Source organism: Ambystoma mexicanum, chromosome 6q (assembly GCF_040938575.1).
Source record: "Ambystoma mexicanum isolate Mex_15411 chromosome 6q, UKY_AmexF1_1, whole genome shotgun sequence".
Classification (NCBI taxonomy): domain Eukaryota; kingdom Metazoa; phylum Chordata; class Amphibia; order Caudata; family Ambystomatidae; genus Ambystoma; species Ambystoma mexicanum.
In genome coordinates this window covers 597,204,735-597,226,010 of record NC_090937.1, presented here as the reverse complement: position 1 = coordinate 597,226,010, position 21,276 = coordinate 597,204,735, and the positions used below count along the sequence as shown (strand labels likewise).

Below are 21,276 nucleotides of genomic sequence, written 5' to 3'. Positions count from 1 at the left end.
TCCAAGTGAAAAAGCCCTATCCATATTTTTAACTGATTCTGAATGTTTTTCTTTATCATATAACAACGCTTTCTCAGCATTTGTTTTATGACGGCGTGCATGTTTATCCCTACTTTTAAGCTGCTGTAACGCTTCTTTTTTCCAATTCTGTAAAACATCAAAGGCTGCAGGTCTAGCCTTCTTTTTTAGCAAGACCGATTCTAGGTATTCAATACGGGAGATCTCAAAACTGCCATTGATTGGCCACTGAAATTCAGAGGCATGTCTGGTTTGTCTGTGCCAAATATCATTAAATACTATACTACCAATGCCATACTTACAGTACATAGTACATGCCGGCGACCCCTCCTGTGGTGCCGGGCGGCTAAATTCCAAAGATTGTCGATCGCTGCGGAACAGAGCCCTAAAGCAGCTAGACAATTTCCCAGGCATTTCACAAAAAATTGGTGTTACCTGGTCAATAATTGTGTCTGCAGATACAATACGCCAAATTCAAATTGTCAGGGTTAAATTAAGAGCCGGGTCACGACTGCACCTGACCAAACCTAAGGAGGACCGTACGGTTTATCAAAGAACTTACCTAACAAATTTTACCTTGTGTTTGGTGGTTTCGACAAATCTGCCCGCCTCAAAAATGGACCCTCGTCAAGATGCCGTGTCAGACCACACGACTATCGTCCAAGGATCAGATCGTGCAGCGCTGCCAAGGTATCGCGTCTCGTTCGGTCGGGCCCGCAGAATCACACCCTCCGATCCCAGTTCGATAGTCTGCGTCAACCTTCAATGATCTTGCATCAATCTTGAGGGTCCCTATACGGGCGCCAACTGTGAAAACATAAAAATTGATATGAGGCTGGGAAGCCCAAAAGAAACACACCAACACAGGTTACAAAGGACATACAAGTGCTTTATTTAAAAGCTACAACAGTTACCAAAGTCAATTGACAGACGGATAGCTATTCGGCTCTCAGAGTAACGTAACGAACTTCAACGAGGGTTTGATGCATTAGTAGAGAGACCGTACATTGGAATACTTGGGCTTTTATATCCTTTATCCAGCCCTTGGCCAACCCCCTCGCGGGTTAACCATTCTTGGGATCAGGCCTAGGGTTCCTTGCCAGGTCAATCCTATAATGTATGCATTTTGATCAGTTCCGCTGATACAGTTGTTCATTTACACATAGGTCAGTAATAGGACAAGGTCTCAGTTTGCGACCCCGACAAGTGGCCTGCAGGCATATTAATTATTCGTGTGTGCGGAGGTCACAACGGCCAGAATCTCACTCAGAATGTCATTCAGCCTCCATTTTGATGTTCAGGGTGACTTCCACATTACAAGAGAACCTAAAATGGCGGCTAAATCCAAGATGGCGACTTACATTACTTTTCGTTAAGGTCAAGACCTTGCCGCGGAGTCTATTTACATGATATTTTAGACAACTTGGCGTAGGCCAATACACATTCAATTACTGCGATAGGAGGCATAATATTATTTCAATTCCAACATTGTGGCATTCAAAACAACCATATATTTTTTAATGTATGCAGTATAGTGACCTGCAGTGGTTGTGGCACCAGTGTGGTCGATTATGCCTACTGCTGTGAAGTTTGTCTTACGAAGAGATACTTGCCCATGTGTGAAGCTAATAAGCCTGTAGTTGTTTCTGGTAACATCTGAGTTGTACCTTAAAAGCATTAGTATTAGCTATTGGCTATGTGAGTTTATGTGCAAGGCGGAACAATTGTATGAGTTGCAAAAAGTGCATAATATGGCATGATTTGCATTGTGCACCAGCTGATGAAATAGAATGGAGTCACAATTTGGTATAGATACATACACAAATCATTCATTAGGGATGTGCTCTTGTGCACCATGGTTGCAGAAAGTGCATGTATGTTTCCACGTGTATGAAATCTGGACAATATCATTTATAGGCATGTTTTTGGTTTCCAGTACTTACAGTAAGTACATTTGAAATTCTTGTGGATCTTCTTGTATGTTTATGCCTTATTCCTGAGACACTGTAAGTGTTGTCAGGATTATTTGTGGCATTTCTATGAAGGATGAGCATTTGTAAAAACTTCAAGTAAATGTTTAGAACAATTGGCAACAATTGGAACAGAAGATTCATTGCTACATTTGCATAGCAATTTACACCAATTGTGTTGGAAAATTTAAATGGACCAGAGATTTCTGGCTCTGTGTCATTTGCTTCAACCTCTTTATATCTGCTGATGGAGGTGCACTTGTGTTTACACTAGATAGGTTGTGGTTGCACTACTTGATGGAGTAGCAGCTGTTTTTAGTTTGTTTGGTGGTACTGTTGGGAGAGCTCCTATAAGTTCTGTTTGCATTAATTTTCTTTTCAAAATGTTACATTTTTCAGGAATAAGGTACATATCAAGATGGGGTGTGTAGAGTACACGTATTCTGTGTTGCTCTAGGATCTAAGGAATGTCAGCCTTGACATTGTTTGCATCAGTATTGACTAGAGATAGTCCTTTGAATGTATGTAGATGTGAAAGTGCTACATAACTCATACTTTCTTTAAACACTGTGCTGCCAATGTCAATCAATGCCTGATCTAGGGATAGACCTTGTGATTTGTGAACAGTGGCTGCATATGCAAGAGACAGAGAGAATTGCTCTCTGCGTACAAACATGTCTTTAAAAAGAAGGAATTGTGCTGTTGAGCGTCCTATCCTTTTAACTTCTGAAAGTCTGTTAAAGTGGATGTTGACAAACTGAATGTTGTTGTCATATGGATATGTCTGGAAGCCAACAACTGTACCAATTGCTCCATTGACTAAACCTTGCTTCATGTCAAGGTTATTCAGAATTACAGTTTAAACACATTACAATTTTTTTCCAAACCTGCTGTCTTGGAGATACATTTTTCTAAGCTATTTATTTGTGTTGTTGCTTGTCGACACATAGGGAGTGTCGTGCCAGGCACTTCCAGTTTGTTTGTGGCGCTAATATGCACTATTGGTTGCATTTCTTTTTTTAACATTGCTAATTGCTCTATGATATCAGAAACAGATGTGTCATGCCCATACAGCTCATGGATGAGTCTACTATTTAAGAGAGATTGTGCATCTTTAGAACAAAGCCCAGTCCTAATGCTTTTTAAAAATGTAGCATAGGTACGGTGTCTGCAGACTGACACATGTTTTGAGTTAGTTCTCTGTATTGGACATGTTGCTAGAAATTTACATTTTCTATGCTGCCAAGTGTGTTGTGGCACTGTTTGTGTCCTAAGGTTTTAAAAATAGGTTTGCCATTCGCTGGTTTTAATTGTAGGAGATCACCAAAAACAATAACGTGTTTTCCTCCAAAGAGTTCTTCGTAGTCCGTTTTAAGGACTTCTTGCAATCTGAGGTAAATTAAAGCCAAAATTAAACTAATGTTAGTCTCTATTCCTGTGGAATCGCATAGGACTCTATGGGAATGGGGACATGGTGGCACTGGCAGTGTTGCTAATGGGGCCGCTGGTCCCATGATAAGTATGCCTAATGGGGCCGCAGCAAGAAAGTGTGATATTTTTATGCAATGCAAAATTGAAAATGCTGAGCGTTTAAAAAGCTGTCCTTTTTGGCAGGCTGCACATGCAAGTTACAAAATGGTTTTGCAGATTTATAGCAGCACTGTGCGTAACTTTTTTATAAACGAAAGAAATGGAGATGGGAAATATTTGTAGAACACTTTTTGGCACTTGTGTGAAGGTTTGTTATGTTGTCAGCACATGCATACTTGCAAATGTGATGCATTCTAATGTGTAGTTGCTTATTAAATTATGGTTCTTTTGCTTGTATTGTGGGAGTTGCAGTTGCACTATTTGCATTAGAAAAGATGCAATGCAAGTCCCAGAATGCAGAGAAACATCAAGGAGCCAATAAGCACATACAGATTAGAAAGGGGAATGTTAGCAAGTATGCATGTGTGTGAAAGGTAATAAAATTGAACACACTTGGCCTCATTACATGATAGGCCGTAGCCATGGCACTATTAGCACCATGGCTACCCCCTTACCGCATTCCGGGTCCGTGTTCCCGGAATAGGGACTTACCAGGTAATTCCGACATTTGCGGGACCAATAAGTCCCCATTCCGGGAACCATTCCGGGAACCCATTGAGCCCCGGCTCAATACGAATGGGGATGGAGCTAATAACGGTACCGCAAATTGTGGTACCGTTATTAGCTCTGAAGTCCCTTAGCGGGTCCCGTTCTTAACACCTGGTAAACCAGGCATTAAGGAAGGGACCCTCTAAGGGACCTCGTAGTAGGGCGGTAAGGGATTTCACACAGGATGTGGCACTTAAACATGCTGTGGAAATGTTTTAAATGTGGTTTTCTTTTCTTTCACAAAAAAGACACAGACAATGCTGCTGAAATTGCAAACATATATTTTAAACTGTTATGAAAATGCTAATTAAAAGGAAACTTTGCAACCACACAGCAATGTAAGTAACTGCCACTTGATGTCAGTAGGTGGGACAAACGAGGGTATGATTATTGAGTAGGTTAATGCATGGTAAGTGGCAGGAACCCTGTTATGCATTTGTAAAAGAGTTGGAAATGTAATTTTAAAAATATAGACACACCTGTACTTTGTGTTGATAGATGCAGATGTGGTTGAATCTGCAAATAGACTTCTTGGAGATTTGTATAGTAGTTTTTGATGTGGATGCTTGGGAGTAACAGGAGACATGTACTCTGAGTGTTCAACAGTACATCTGAAGTGTTAAACTGAGATGACACAGTTAGATGTAGAGTTTTTGGATGTGATTGGTGGATGGGTGTGTGACTGCTTGAAAGTAGCCAATGAGGGAGTGCTACACAGATTAAAGTGGAAAGGGAAGAAGGGCTGCAAAGTGTTATGGGGTCCATGGATAGCGTGGTAGACCGCGGACAGGGCGTGCCACATCTGGATCTTTTAAGGCTGCCTGGCATTGAAAGGGGACTGTGGGGATTAGCCAATGAGGACTTCTGGTTGTGGTATATAGTAAGAGAGGGTAGCAGTTCTTTTCATTTCTGTGTGTAGGGAAGATGGCTGTGGTTGTTCAGATGAGAAGGCTTACTGTGTGGATGGTGGGAGATTCTTGGATGGTGAATTTGAAAAGGTACACAGACATTTGTGGCATTTCTGCTAACCTTGGATTGGAGGGAGTGGAGGCTTTTTGGTATGGTGTGCAGGGCCAAAACTGGAAGACTTTATTTGCACATTACACAAATATGTCTGATTTCCAATGTCCAGATATCATTGTGGTGCATTGTGGAAGACATGGTTTAAGCTACATCAGTGAAATATCTTTTCCAATGTCATTGAAATATATGCTGAAAGCACTAATGGTACTATTTCCATTTAGAAAGATAATCTTTTCAAGCATACCTCCTAGGGCGCTATGAAGATGCACCAATGTGTTTTGTCCTCAACAGGATGCAGGAAGCACCTTGTGAACAAAGGGGTATGTTCATTTTTAATGGTGTTGGGATGACATCTTTCCCAAATGAGAGCATTCTGCTGAATGGTGGACATAATTTGTTCAGTGACTGATTGTGGCAATGCAATCTTTCTTGAAAATATTGAAAATGCACTCACAAAGTTCTTGTGAAAATTATGTAGAGTGCATGTGAGTAGTTATAGGAAGAAAAATATGAAAAGCCCCTAAAAAAATCAAAACAGAAAAAAACAAACAAAGGTTCTTTTCAGAGCCTCCACTAAAGAGTAAATAACTTACAATGTGTTTAATTTCTCTCCCCACCCCCTTCATTTGGACGATCTGTCCGCGGACACCGCCGTAGCTATGGAAGGCACATTTCACATCCAGGTCTTTTGAGAAAGCCAGGCATGGACATGGGAATGTGCAGCCCAGGGATTAGCCAATACGGTTTCCTGGGTGTGGTATGCAATGAGAGAGTCTGGAAAAAGGTCTGCTTGTTGAGAGGAGTGCAGATGGCTATGGCTATTACTTTCAGGATGCAGAGTGTGTAGATGCTGGGGGACTTGTGATCCATTGGTTGAAGGTGTATGCAGAGCAGTGTTGAGTGGCTGAAAATCTTAGATTTCATGATGTTCATGTGCAATGGTATGGAGAGTGCTACATGAAGTGGGTGGACTTGCTCCCATTTTGTGTCAATTTGGTCACACTGTAACATCATACATTATCATTGTTCAATGTGGAGGAAACAGTTTAGGGTATGTCACTGGAATGTCACTGCAGTTTGCAATGAAGGAGACATTTGGCAAATTAAAGGAAATGTTCCTGAATTCTAGACTGATTTTTTCCCGTATTTCCCAGATACAGATGTGGATATGCTCAAATTCATTTGGTTCATAAATGGCGAAGCCAAGACACAATGTCAACAAGGCTGTGTTTGCATTTTCGTTGGCATGACGTCTTTCCATAATGAAAATATTAAATTTGACATTGCTAAAATTTTCCGCAGAAATGGTGTACATCTTACCAATGCTGGTAATCAGATTTTTTTGTAAAACATTAAAAATGCTTTGAAGCACTTTTTGTAAATATAGAAAGCATTTTCCAGTAGGTGAAAAGAAATGCATGGCAACATGGTGAAAATAGAATGCCTACTTTTTTGCAAGTCCAAAGAAAAAGTTTACCTTAGCAGAATGTTCCTTGGTTTATTTTAAAAATTGAAAACAAATGTTCTTTTCAGAGCTACCACTTTCCCACGCAAAAGAGTTAAATGTTTTTGATGCCACCACCACACACATTTTTCGATGTCCGCAGACTTCACAGGCTGCATAGGGGCCTCTAAAGCATTTTTTGGATCTTCTATTTTTCAACTGTGAAAGGTGGCTCTAAAAAGAAAATATTATTTTGCATTTTTTGTGTTTTATATTTTTTGTGTTTTTTTTTCCTCAGGTGAGACAAGGGAGGGGAGGAAAGGGGGGGAAGGAGAACCAATCACAGGGACGAAGGGGCAAGTGGAGAGAGGAAGATGTTGGGTAGGCCTTAATCAGGTAGTTGACAGTGTTTCTCATGCTCCTTGACCGTGGCCTGAAAAGCACTCTGAAACTGCTCCCCCCTACAGAGGGGTGTGTCATAGCGCATGCACACAACTGCCACCCTCAAAAAATAAGGGTTGACTGTGTTATGGATGGCCTGCAAGGCTTCTGCAGGGATCCTCTGCCCAACAGGAGTGTCCCTTGTGGTGGCAGGAGCAGATGATGAGGATGAGGTAGTGGCCATCAGTTTACTGGTCCCTTTGAAAGGTACAACCTTTCGAACTGCTGATTTGTGATTGGACCTGAGGTGGTGCTGCATGGAGGTAGTCCCATACCTGTACAGACCTGGTTTTGGGCAACTGAGTACAACCATGCACTCAGTGCATTGAACCTTGTCTGCCTGAGCCTTTGGTACACCCCCAACGGTGGTAAAAAGATGGCACACCCAGGATTCACATCGGGAGTTGGAGAGAGGGACTTCCAGTACCTCATCCTCATCATCCTCTTGATCCACTTCTGTATCATCACGCCTGTTCCCCTCTCCAGGCCCTCCAGATGGTGCTGGTGGTGGGGCAGCTGCAGTGGCCATAGTAGAATCCATTGTCTCTAGCAATCACAGCAAAACCAGCAGCAGGTGCTCTCTCATGGAAAGCCAGACTCACAATGAGGAGCAGTAGTGGGTGGGTCCCTTTAGAGGGGCTGTCCGCGGACTATCGAGCCACACATAGGGCTTAAAAAGTTATTAAAAGGTTGCCAGATCAAGTAAGACACAGTCTAGGAGCTCTGCAAAAGTCAAGTTTCAGCTTCAAACACCCTAGTTTGGCTCAAAATGCAGTTTTAAACTGTTCGTGGGCATGAACACTGTCCGCAGATACTTGTGACGCACAGCGCAGGTGCGGTCACATGATGAGTTCCCCGGAAGGCTGTAGACATGACGGCTGCAGACACCTATTGCTTGGGAGACGGTACGCGCATGCATGGAAGTGTCTGCAGGACAGGGCTGGAGTCCCCGAACTAATTAAAAGTGTGACATTTGCAAGCTGACATGTCTGGACAAGCACGTTGTTTGGGGACAGAGTGAGAGCAGGTGCGCATGCGTGCCTGTGTCCGCAGGAAAGGGGTGGTTACCGTGTACTAATTAAAAGTTTGACACGTGCAAGTGGACATGTCTGGACAGGTGCGTTGTTCAGGAGGCACAGTGAGATCAGTAGCGCATGCATGCCAGGGTCCGCAGGACAGCAGTGGGAGCTCTGAACTAAATAAAAGTGCAAAACAGCTGTTTGGACATGTCCGGATAGGTGCAGTGTCTGGTGGCACAGTGAGATCAGGTGCACATGCATGCTAGTGTCCGTAGGACAGGGGCAGATTCCCCGAACAAATAAAAAGTGCGATACAACAGAGTGGTCATGTCCAGACAGGCGCAGTGTCTGGGGGCACCTCCATTTTGGTTACGGACAGCCCGTAAGTCACACAGTCCGCAGAATCAAAATTGAGTTTTTTTATTTTAAAAAAAGCAGCAACACTACACACACACATACGCACACACACATTTATTAAAACAAAAACATGCAATCAATTAGGAAAGAGATGGCGAATCGGAATGGGAAACAATTATGGGAGAATTGGGATTTTCCATGCACTGGTCATGAGGGGAGGAAGGAATTGAGGTTTCATCATAGCGTCAGGCAGTTATATCATACATTTTCCTTCACATAATTTTTTACAAACATCATCAACTGTACACAATTATTATTTAGTTCATTCATTTTTGCAGATAAGTTCATCAGTTCATTCTGTGCATTTGCAGTTAGGGGCTGTCTGTGGCCATCTTCAGGTTCATGTAAATGTAATTCAGGCCCGGTTTCCTCATTCCCACTATATACTGTTAAAAAGAAAACCATGTTGTAGTGATATCTCAACACATTACATCACTTTTTCTGTTTTAAAAATGTTATTCTGTACCATTAGTATTGTTTTCTTTACTCATTTCGTCATGGGTGAAATGTTCCTCCAACCATTCCAGTGTGCTTGCCATTTCTTTTCAAAGAAAGCAATACTACTATTTATTACAAGTTATGTACACATAATAAATTGTAATGCTACAGAAAGAAATACATTGCACTTACTATTTTACTAAGGGTTTCTTCTGGAATAACTGCCAGCTGCTTGCTAGTGTGTAAGGAAGGTTCCACTGAGGTAACACTGTTAGGTGAACAGTTACGCTTTGTGCTTGGTGCATTCCATTATATTGTGCACCCTATGAAAACATACTTCTGGTTTCTCAAGTATGGAATTTCTATACATATTTATTTTTGGATGTGCTACATATATCTCTTATTGTGTCATGTACATGTGTTTTCCCATTGCAGTATACAACAATGTAAGGTAACCCCAGTGCTTTTGGGCAGTGAGAATGCTGGCTGAAGTCTGCGGACATATGCGCAGACCGCGGACTCTGCAGCTATTACAATGGGGCAGAGGGAGGGCAGTATGATGTAAGGAACATGTAGAAAGATTAAGGGTATCCTGGTAAAAACCCATGAAATTCAGTGAAACAACTTCGTTAAAGGGATGTTTTGGTTAAGTTGCACGAATAAAAACCTATGAAATTCAGTGACAAAAACTTTGTTAAAGGGACTTTATGTTTAGGTTGCACTAATAAAACCCTATCAAATTCAGTGGAAAAACTTTGTTAAAGGGATATTTTCATTACAAGCAAAATAAAAAAACACCAGAAATTCACCAGTTATGGTAAGGTAAGCAACCATAACTCGCACCACCACCATGCATTGCTAAGACTAACAGCCAGGGCATTAAAGATCACATCACAATTTTCAAGTCCTTAAAAGGAGTTCTGTTTATAATGTTGGTAACAAGGTGTTAGGGGTGATCGGGAGATCTGTGAGAAACTACGTAATGTATGAACAAATGTACTTATGTAAACAAAATATGATATTACAGTGTTGTTGTCAATACAGGAAGCTAATCATACATACACATAAGAAATGGCTGCAGCACACACTGTAGAAGTTGACATTTTTATTCTGGTCTGTTTGCTTTGTAAAAAAATGAAAGATATTCTTTGAGACTTTTCAGTAATGTTAAGCATGTAATACATAGGAAATAAGTGAAGACTTACTACATATCTGTGTTAGTACAAACAATACATATGAAGACCCACAATACATACAATTTAGAGGCATATATGGCCAAACTACAGTATAGAAGACAGAAAGAATAGCAATACAAAATGTCAATAACATTACAGTTCATCATCAAGTACACAAATGAATTGCGTGTGTACGGGCTGCTTATTGGCCCATATCTGTGCACCATGAGTTTACACCAAACCCTAAGGAAAGTACTTTTACAATATACAAGAAGGTTAACGTCTTCTACAAGTATGACAACTTTTGCATTTAAAAATTCTCACTGTCAGTGAAGAAAACCAGTCGGGTTTCATTTGTCAGTGAACAAAACCAAGTGGCACAGATTTCTGATGCCATCAGTGATGTCATCAATGAAAATGTTGATGTCATCTTTGATGTCATGGTTGTTAGTCTTACCAGTGCACAGTGATGGCGAAAGGTTACGGTTGCTTACCTTACCATAACTGGCAAATTTCCAGGTTTTCGATTCATAATATCCCTTTAACAAACTTTTTCCACTGAATTTGATAGGTTTTTATTGGTGCAACATAACCATAATGTCCCTTTTTTTTGCTGAAATATTCAAAAAAGAAACCCTCTGTTTCTGGTCTGCAATGAGACCAGGCAAAAAGCATACGGAGTGCACTCCTTGGAACAGTGGAGGACGTCTTTGTGACTCTCCACGTGAAGACAAACACACCAACTCCAGACTGAAAAATGCTTTTAATGAATATCAGTCAACACGATAAGGAAAACAGCTATAAATGACGCGTTTCGCGGTAGCAGACCGCTTGATCACATATATGTATTATATATATATATATATATTCACTGAAAAATCCTTGTTAAAGGGACATTATGGTTAAGTTGCAGTAATAAAAACCTATGAAATTCAATGAAAAAACGTTGTTAAGGGGACATTATGGTTAGGTTGCACTGATAAAAACCTTTGAAATTCACTGAAAACACTTTGTTAAAGGGACGTTATGATTACAAGGAAAACCAAAAAACCCCAGAAATTTGCCAATTATGGCAAGCTAAGCAACCATAACTCGCGCCATCACCGTGAACTGCTAATACTAACACCCAGGACATCAAAGATGACATAACACATGTCATTGATCCAGAGTGGGCCATATACTTTATTTGCAAAGTTTGTTGAGGATTCGTCCAGGGGTAGCAAAGTTATAAGCCACCCAAAAAAGTGTTCGTCCTATGAGATGAGCAACTTAACCATAACTTGATGGCCGCTACTGCAGGCCATGTAATATATATACATATATATATATACATATATATACATATGTCAAATGGTTACATATCAACCACAGAACCCTGTTTGTTCCCGGTGTAATATGTTGTATCTGAACCCATAACCTAAATGCCAAATAGCCATGCATTCCCCCAACTCTCATGTTCCTGCTGCAATGTTTTGTTCCTGAAAAAGTTTTTAAAAAAGAAAGGAAGGAGATATGTGACATTCCATCCTATTAAATTGAGTTAATGGGATTCTAGAATGGAAGGAGTGAAGGGAGTGGAGGCAGTTGATGGAGGGAGGAATGATGGAGCTGAAAAGAGTACTAAGAAGGATTAAGAACAACAACTGTCTGACCCATCACTTATAGTTGTGCGGAGAGGGGAAGAGTAGTAGGGATGAAGAAGAGAGATATCATCAGAGGAACAGCTAGAGAGTGACAGGGAGATGAGAGTGAGGAAGGGAAGATAGTGGGATGGAAAGGAGAGAGTGAGTGAGAGAGAGAGAGAGAGAGAGAAAGAGAGAGAGAGAGAGAAAGAGATGAGAAGAGGGACAGGAACTTCAAGGAAAGGAGTAGAAAGGCATGCAATTCCAGATGAGTGCCCCGAGCAATTGAAAGGCATATCAAACTGGGACCCACAAAGGTGTCACCTAGATTGTTCCCAGAGGAAATCTAGATAGATAACATGTTTACCTTTAGGTCATCACAAGGCGCTAGATAGTTATTAGATAGTAAGAGTTACTGACCACAAGTAGCTGCCTGAGATTCAGGGACACCTGTGTTAGCATGGGATCACCCATTTCTAGGTTATAGAGAGAGGGGCAGCAATTTGGCTCTTTTTTGATTTTACAAATATAAATCATGAACTTGTTCTGGGAGTTGGTATATTCGTGAGGTCATCTGTGGCAATGATCATTATCAAGAGTAGACTAATTCAGACATTCACTGATTGCTCTGACTTATTGAGCGGTTACTGTGCATCATTCACTTCTTTCTACTGCTAGATTGCTCTTTCGCCCATTTACTGGGAAGGCCGGTCTCTTTCACTGGTCTCTCTAACCCATTCACTGCTCACTTCTTCATACACTACTCATCCTGTACCATTCCCTGCTCAGACTGCCTGTTCACTGCACTGCTTGCCCCATTCTCTCTTTGTGTTCTCATGCACTGCCCAATCTGTTCCATTCCGCTATTGCATGCTCATTAAATGCTTACCATGTCTTGTACTTTTTCCGCTGCATCATTCACTATTCATCCTGCCTCATTTATGCCTACCCAGCTCCATGGTCACTGCCTCGTCACTGAAACCCAATCGGTCATTCCCTGTCTTCAACTGGTTACTCTGTCTCACTCGTTGGCCTCTTCACTTGACAAACTCACTGGTCACTCAGAACAACTGATGTGTCACCGAGCCTCTCTTGCTTGTCACCATGCCTCTTTCACGGAGTTACAATTTATTGATAATAACGTTTTGTTGAAAACACCATGACTCCTGTATCACCCCGCATTGTTCCCTGCATCTACTGGTCAACCTGATTTTTCAGCTAATCGCTTTGCTTCTCTTAGCCTTGCTCAACCTACCTCTTTCTATTTTCACCCTGTCTTTCTCATATCCACTTTGCCTCACTCACTGGATCTCACTACCTTGTTCTCGGGCCAACCTCCCCTCCTTCACTCATGAATCACCCTGCCCCAGGCACTGCCCACCCTTGGTCCCTCACTGATCACCCGTCTGAGTGTTAACTGAAACCCTAACCTCATGCGTTGGTTGGTCTGCTATATATGTTGCTTGTCATTGTGCCTTATTTTTCTTGTCAATACTAATATTGCTAGACAATATGGCATGACATATTTTTGATCACTACCTCATATTTCTAAATGTACTTTAATGATACCATATTTGTGTACAATGTGAATGCAGAGACAGGGTATCAATGTCACTATTATCTGAAAAAGGCAACAGTATTATGGAAATATTATACTCTCCTGTTTGTGATACTATCTATCATAGTCTAAACATACATAATATCAACATGGCTCTAAGATTGATTAAAAGGTCTCAGAGCAACTAAAAATGTATCTCTCTGCAGAGCTTAACCTCTATCTCGTCACATGTACCTTGATGGCTCCCAGATTCAGAAACCTCTGCCAGGCCTTGTGCACTAAATAAATCTGTAGTTACTGTGAACGTGTTAGTATCCTGACCATGTCCCAAAGGACCTCTTACTCTCTGCAGTGAGGGCAGGGATCTATTCAATTATCACAATTTCACTGTATGCTTTTCATTTGCCCCTGGTTTTGTGTGGCCTATTTCTGCTACCCCGTTGTGCAATAGTTGGCTAGTTGTGACAGATCTGCCATGGTTGTTCTCTTCTCAATGGGTCCATCTCCTGACGCTACTTCCCCCTGGCCTCCTTGCGCAAACCTATGCTTTCCACATTGGAATGTGTAGGTCTTCATTAACTTCACCCACTACCCCACCCACTCTCTCACCCTCACTGATCAATGGCTTCTTACTATGCCTGCCTCTGGCTGACTTTTACCATATTTCCACCAATACAGTACTCCAGCACTGAGAAACTCTACTGTCTGGACCTGGCAGCATAGCCAATCCAGCTCGGGCCCACTAATTAAACAAGAATAGGAAAATCCAGAGCATATTATCAGGTCAGAAAATTATTGTAGTTGATCAATCCAGAGAAAATCCACAATAGAGAGGTCAGAGAATTCTGGAACAGAAAATATCAGATTTCCCATATATCTAAATGGCGTCTCCACCCTTGTTATTGGAGCTTGTGAGACAAAACCTCCCATCAACCTGACAGGATATCTTCAGACCTAGTCATGTTCTGGGAGAACCTAATTCACACAACTCCAACCTCCAGCAAGGACATAATCCATTGATGCACATGTAACCATCACCCTTGTTTTCTAAGGACACAATGAAACTAAACAGTATCTTGCCATCATTCAGAGCAGAAAGTCCAGTGGAGAAATTCACCCGCCCCATTGAGAAACAGGGCTCACACATACAAAACTTGTATACTGCCTTTCAAACATACTCTACCCCTAAAACTGATATTCTTCGGGATGAAGAAAAAAAAGCAGGCAAACATGTCAAACTTTCCAGCTGGTAAACATTTTAGCCCAAGACAAAACAGCAAAACAGAGAGAGGAGAACAAAGGCTCCACACCAAACAAACGCTGAAAGCTCAAGGCATAAGTGAACTACAAAGCATCATACTAAATGAGATCATGGCTACAGAACAGCTGCCAATCAGGGATCAGACAACTAGTCCAGATGTGATAAAAGGAGCTTTGCTTCTCTCTTCTGGGGTAGGGGGGAAGATAAGCGCAGGAGCTGTGGAGAGAGGGTTCAGACCAGTGCTAGCTGACAACACAGCAACTGGTGGGAGATCACCAGAGTAGCCAGTGCAAGCAGAAGAGCCAATACCAGTTGAGAATCCGGATCCAGCAGTGGAAGAAGAATGATCTGAGGAGTCAGGTCTATATAAGGGGATTGAGCTAATTAATGGTCTCTAGGTAGCTGAGGGGCCAGAGACCACTAGTGGCCGAAAAGCATCTTAGGGACCACATCTGGCTGAGCAACTACAGAGAACATAGAAGGCTGGGACAGCTGGACTGTCTGGGTTCCTGCTTTACAGGATGAGAAGGGCACCATATCCTATGTACCATGAGCAGTTTGGCACATCCCTTAGGGTGAGATGGCCAATATATATCTTAAAGTGGCTTGAGGCCCTATTTTACAAGACTGATGACGTGCCATAAAACATAATAAAAGTAATCAATAACAGTGTGTATAGGCACTTTGCAGGTGTTGATTATTAATAGCGAGTAGCGAGATATAGGTATAACCATGTCCAAACCACCTTCCCAAGGCAAAGATGCAGCTGACCACTTTACCCCTAAACTGTAAGATGAATGTGGATGGGGGTTAGATCTCTCAGGGTGTGAATGAAGCCAAGAAGCATCAAAGAGCTGTACCCGTGAGGATGTGGTGTACTTAGAGAAGCTGGGGTTAACCAGTATCCCCACAAACGTAGTATCCCAAACACTTTATTGTTTATCCTAATCAACAGTCTTCAAAGAGACAAATCTCAAAGATGAAGCGCCTTTCATGTTGCAGATAAACTCCTGAGTTCTATGGGTATTTATCCCAACCCCTTCTTATTTGTGGACTGTAGCCAAGAGGTGTGTCAAGTGCTTTATCCCACAGAAAGAACAATACATTAGGAAACCTAAGGGAGTATTCATAGTAGAAAAGGAATCCCGACCCTTTAAAGGGTAACACTTATTGACACCTTTTGCCTAATCTGTAATGAAAAGGAGAACATCCCTTTTCATCATACACCAACCTCTAGAGGCCCCATAGGCATTCACCCAAACCCAATACTGATACAGCAACACAATTGTGTACTTTCGTATCTTGTATTTGTTCAATCCACCACATAATATAACTTCAAATAAAATTAAATATCTATGGTAGAAATAACCTCAAAATTCAACTTGCCTTTTTTTGCTACCAAGTTGATACAAAAACGAAATCCAAAGTGAAGAAGAAAGTAGTTTTTACTGTCTTGATATCAATTAATGTATTTACTTTATGAACATGCACACACGTTCAGACTTGCAAACACTATATAAAGCCAAGCCTTACCTGTGTGATAAAATTTCCCAGAAAATCCGAGGTTGAAGGTAAAATTTGCAACATGACTGCGCAGCAAGGTTTGGGTCTCCAGTAATGCCTGAAAAAGTACAAGATAGGACGTCCTCAGAAATATAATCTCCAAATGCTTTTCAAAAAGTTATTTACAAAAATACATGCCCCTGTTTGATAGAAATGCGCGCAATAGTTACTTTCCCTTCCCACCACCACTTCTCGCATCTCTCAAGAAAATAGATGTTTGCACTTTGTTTTACACTTAGAACATATTGCGCACCAACTGCACTTTATCTTGCCAAGCTCTGCCTGCTGCCAACAAATCGGCGTGAATCTGTTCAATGGTCACCCATCTCATCACTATGGGCTGCTCTGTCTTACTTTCTGTGGGCAACATGTCCTTTTACCCTATGCCTCCATCATTTCTTTTGTAATTGTGATTGCGAGGGTTTTGAAACAATGATGTTTTTTGTCTTTCTTTTTATTGAAAACTGCATTTGGCCGAGACCTTTAAGTTACTGCAACCCATCGATCAGATGTGCAAGTTTCAGGTTTCACACATTGTTGCCAAAACCGGAAAGAAAAACAATATCAAAATACAGAAGTATTACATGAAAATTGAACAGTGCAGACACATGCAAAGCTAAAGTACAATAGATGTTTTACTCCAAGAACGAGCGAAAAGAAATATAGAATGGAAAATCTTATAGACTTTGCTTTTTATAATGAGAATAACCTCTGTTTAGGTGCAGACGATCAATGCATTGTGAAGAGGGAAGACACATACGCGAGAACGACTACACTGAAGTAACGCACGGGTGAAGCGCATTGGGGGGAGCGCGCCAAGGAAGGCATCAGGGAATAAGCAAGAGGGCTGGTAGAAAAGCTGATTGGGCAAACGCATTTGGCTTAGAGTGACATCATGTGGCCATGAACTATCAGGTCAGCATCATGCCCAGTTACATTCATAATACGGTTAGGTGTTTCCCTTTAGGGTTATTTGAAAAATATCACAGACCTAGTTATTGTCATAACATGCCAAATGTAGCTTAACAATACTTCAGGTATTTGTAGAACATGCCACCTTACTAATTGCATGTGCCTTTTAGCGTCATTTCATGTGAAGGTGTTATTGCAAGGTAGGTATGGGCATATTATGACCAATAATCTGTCCGAAAGGGGTACTGATTGCTAAGTATCAGCATTAGGGGACAGGCACAATAAGTGCACAAAATAATTAACTTGCATGAATAGACTGGATGAACCAGATAGAACATTCATTCAACTGTTTAAAACGTTTGTCTGAAGTTCGACCACGTGGCTAAAAGAGGGACATGTGTTTGGAGATGGTGTTCAGACCTGGGCAGCTTTCAAAGCGGCAGGCGTTTGTTGCTTGAAGCAGGCTTTGTAAATATAGGAAGGGGGACTAAAATGGAGTGGGTTAAATTAGTGGAGTGAAAAGAACAGTAAGGCAAGGTAGTGAGTGACTAGGCACTCAAAGAGTTTGGTGTGGGGGGGGTTTACACTGTGTGACAAATTCATTGCTTCGATGAGGGTGAACGTGTCAGTGTCATCTTGTGTGAGTTTGGGGAAAGACAATCCTCTGAGGGAGTGCAGCTTGTGTGACTACGAGAGACTATTTCCTGAGGGCAGCTGTAGGGGCATTATTATGCCAGTGGCAGATGGAGCAAAGATTCGGGGAGGTGAGGTCCACACCAGTCAATGCCCTTCCCTTAAAGTGAGTGGACGAGACATGTGCCATTGTGTGACACGAGCAGGTAGCTGGAGGAGCCAGGAATAGATGAGGGCAGTTGGTTGGAGAGACACTCCTGTGTTATTTCGCTGAGAATAAACAGCAGAGATACGGGGAGGTGGAAGGGGGGGTTTCACCAGTTGATGTCCATCTCTTGAAGTGAGTAGTCGAGACACATGTCATTGTGTGACACATAGAAGCAGCAGGAGGTGCCAGGAATCCCTGAGGGCACTGTATAGAAGTGGCTATAGCCCCACCTAACACCGAATGTAACAGAGATAGACCCACTCCCCCTCAAACCAAAAATAGATAACTTGTTGGGATGATCAATGACTCTAAATATTGTAGAAATCAGAACTGTAGTGCCTTCTATGAAAGCGCTTTGAAGGACAATCTATTTTTTAGAGTCAAAATGTCATGTGCAGTAGATAATGTGTCAGGTACTACATTTTATGATACATTATCAAAGAAACTAGATTCAAATCGAGCAGGTACCAAGTTTTATGTAAAATCAAATGTTTGTCAGGCATTTTGTAATGTGGACAGCCATTTTGGGTTTAAAGACAGGGTCAGGCACTTTAAGATGGATGCTTGCTTTAGCATACAAAATGGTACATTTTTTGCTAACTCATTATGACCTCACTGAACAGTCTTTTTTTATAAAAAGTTCATACACTGAACAATGGTGGGGGGATTGAGTGAGTAAAACCGGTCTAGACTAGGTCTGAGTGGCAGAAAGGCAGGCGAATCACAAGTAGGAAGTGAGACTGCACATTGATCATGCCATTATAGGCAAAGAATCACAGGCAAGAAAGGGGCTGTACTTTTGATCAGGCCATCACCTCACCTCCCTGGAGTGTATATAAGGGAGGGTGAGCCTAGTGATTTTAGCAGAGTTCCAGAAATGTCGTCGATGTGTATCCTGTGTTTTGCCTACTGGAAGAAATAAACTTGCTGACTTGAAAATTCTGCCTCAGTCTGCTGATGTGCTACGGACTGTCTTACTGAACCCAGAGTTGCCAAGGCCCAGCGAGTGGGGGTGGTGGGACCCTCCTCTACAGCGAAGCAGCAGAGATTCGGGGATGCATGGGATACACCGGTCAGTGTCCACCTATAAACGTGGATGAGACACCTGCCATCGAGTGACATCTGGTAGGAAGAGCACGAGTCGCCAACAGTGGTGGACTGGCCCACAGGAAAGTCTGGAGATTTCCCAGTGGGCCTTGTTTCTGAGAGAACTCAGAATTGTGTATATTACTGTATGCGGCACACATAACTAAGATGCTATTTGCACTTGCACAGTGTAATATGGGGCCACTTTGAAAACAAAATAAACTAGGGCCTCTTTTGGTTCCCAGTTTACTCCCGGGAGCCAGGAATCCCTGATGTCAAGTTTTGGGAGTGCCACATGCATAGAGATTTAGGGTATCATGTGATACACCAGCCAATGAGTGAAACCCCCAAATTAGCCAGAGGCAAGGGGAGTCACTCTACTACTGGTCTAGTACATGTACCGGTGCAAGTATATACATGCGTATTGCACAATGACAATGAGCATCCACTGGGACCAACAGATCAGGGTGTACTTTTCTATCTAACATTAGATAAGAACACATGGGATAGTTGAATAGCAGGAGATACAAAATACTAGGTCTGTGCAAGAAGTAACAATGACATGGATGTTGATCAAGGAAGGCTACAATTCATCATATTCCTGACTCCATACAGGAACATGTGATACTAAGGACAAGGAGAATAATAACACCACATATAGAAAGAATGTGATAGTAATAGAAGCTCACCCCTCCCTGTATACAGTCACTTCAATAAACAGCCTTCTGCCACAGATCAGAAAGCACCTGAAATCATAAAGTGACACTGAGAACACTAATACACCACCTTCATCGCCATCATGCCTTGTTGAGCACAACCTGTGAATTGTTAGCTCACAACGAAAGACACATGTGGGGCAGTACTTCACATAAAGTAAAAATCAACCAAATCTGGACACTGGCATACCTTTATTTATGTATTTATTTATTTGTTTGTAAAGCGCTGAAAGCCCGCGGGCATCAGAGCGCTGACAAAAAGACAGGACAACGAATAGTGAAAAACAGGACACAGTGTGAATTGACCGATTTCCTCAAGAATGATTTAGCCTGTTTCGCGAAGTTAATTGAAAAGTAATGATTTCAATTTTTTTCGGAAGAACATGTAGTTGGACTCGAGCTTCAGTGAGGTGGGAAGTTGGTTCCATTTTTTTATGGGTAGAGTCGGAAAGGCTTTTCCAAGTCTGTGCTGCTTTTTTGTTGTGGTGGTTTGCAGTTGGCCTGTATTAGAGTATCTGAGCCGCCTAGTTGGCGCATACCACTTGAAATGTTTCTTGAGGTAAGCTGGTGCATTGCCGTATAAGCAGCGGTGAACCGGAGATTTAAACGTAATTCTTTCTTTCACTTTGTCAGAAAGCAGTGTGCTAGGGGATGCCGCTGAACAGCAACACATGTGGCAGCCTAGAGCGTGAGCTCCAGCCCTGGCAAAATCGTTTTATATAAATAATCATTTTCTCTGCCTTATCAGTACTGCTCCGAGGAGGACCTGTGCAGCGGATGGTGAGTGGAGGCTGACTGCTCGGTGTCACGTTTATTGGCGCTGAAGGAGTGCCCTGGTGCTCATCAGTAGTCCTTGTCAGTTGGCGGCACTGCAGCCAAGTTGGGACAATATGCGGCTGGGGGTGTTTGACCACCCAGCATCGTGGCTTTGTGGGGTCTGCGCGGTGAAATGGCCCGGAGGAATGGAGACAGGACAACAGTAGTAGTTACACTGTGGGAGGCTTGGATGCTCCTCACTGGCCAGTGCTTACTAGGGGTCTGCCACCCTCTGATCTGCAGTCTAATATTTAAAACTCCTGCAGGAGAATGATTGACAGAGAAGCAGGTGGCCTCCTTCAATGATAACCAGAGCATTGATCTGCGCAGAGTGCAGAAACTCACAGTAGAGGGATAGATATCTCCTCCTACCACTGCAGGGTGAGGGATCCAGTGTATTGCATGCTGGTTGGAGATGGCAGCTGGAGCATTGCACAGAAGTCAGGAGGTGTGTTGCGCTTGGCAGTGGGTGCTGCACTGAATTGTATACTGATCCTACATCAGTGGAGGGGTGTTATCCAATACACGTGTGAGTGTTGCCCCAAAGGCTTCCAAACATCCGGAGCAGGTGAGTGCTGTGGCCTTTAGCGACCCCCTTTTGGCTGTGATTAAAGTAATTTAGCAAGTTTCTGGTGTGCCCAGGCCCCCGTGCGCCCGCATTCCCATTGTCTCCCTTCCCTTCCTGTTTCCCCTTGCGCCCGCCTCCCCAGCCCACCCACCACTGCAATTGGCTGTTTTTTCCATGTTCCGAGGTCTAGCGACCCATACTAACGTTGGCTGCCTCCTTCCAAACATTCAGAGCAGGTGAGTGCTGTGT

At 42.4% G+C, this 21,276-nt stretch overlaps 1 protein-coding gene across 3 annotated transcripts in view; it reads right to left on the bottom strand.

Annotated features, from left to right (window-relative positions):
- Positions 1 to 21,276, bottom strand: part of NDST4 (N-deacetylase and N-sulfotransferase 4) — a 2,547,020-nt gene that overhangs the window by 1,822,389 nt on the left and 703,355 nt on the right. For all 3 annotated transcript variants that reach the window (XM_069631065.1, XM_069631066.1, XM_069631067.1), the window contains one exon: positions 16,059 to 16,146. In XM_069631065.1, coding sequence (XP_069487166.1) covers positions 16,059 to 16,146 — 88 coding nt within the window. The remainder of the gene's footprint in view (positions 1 to 16,058; positions 16,147 to 21,276) is intronic.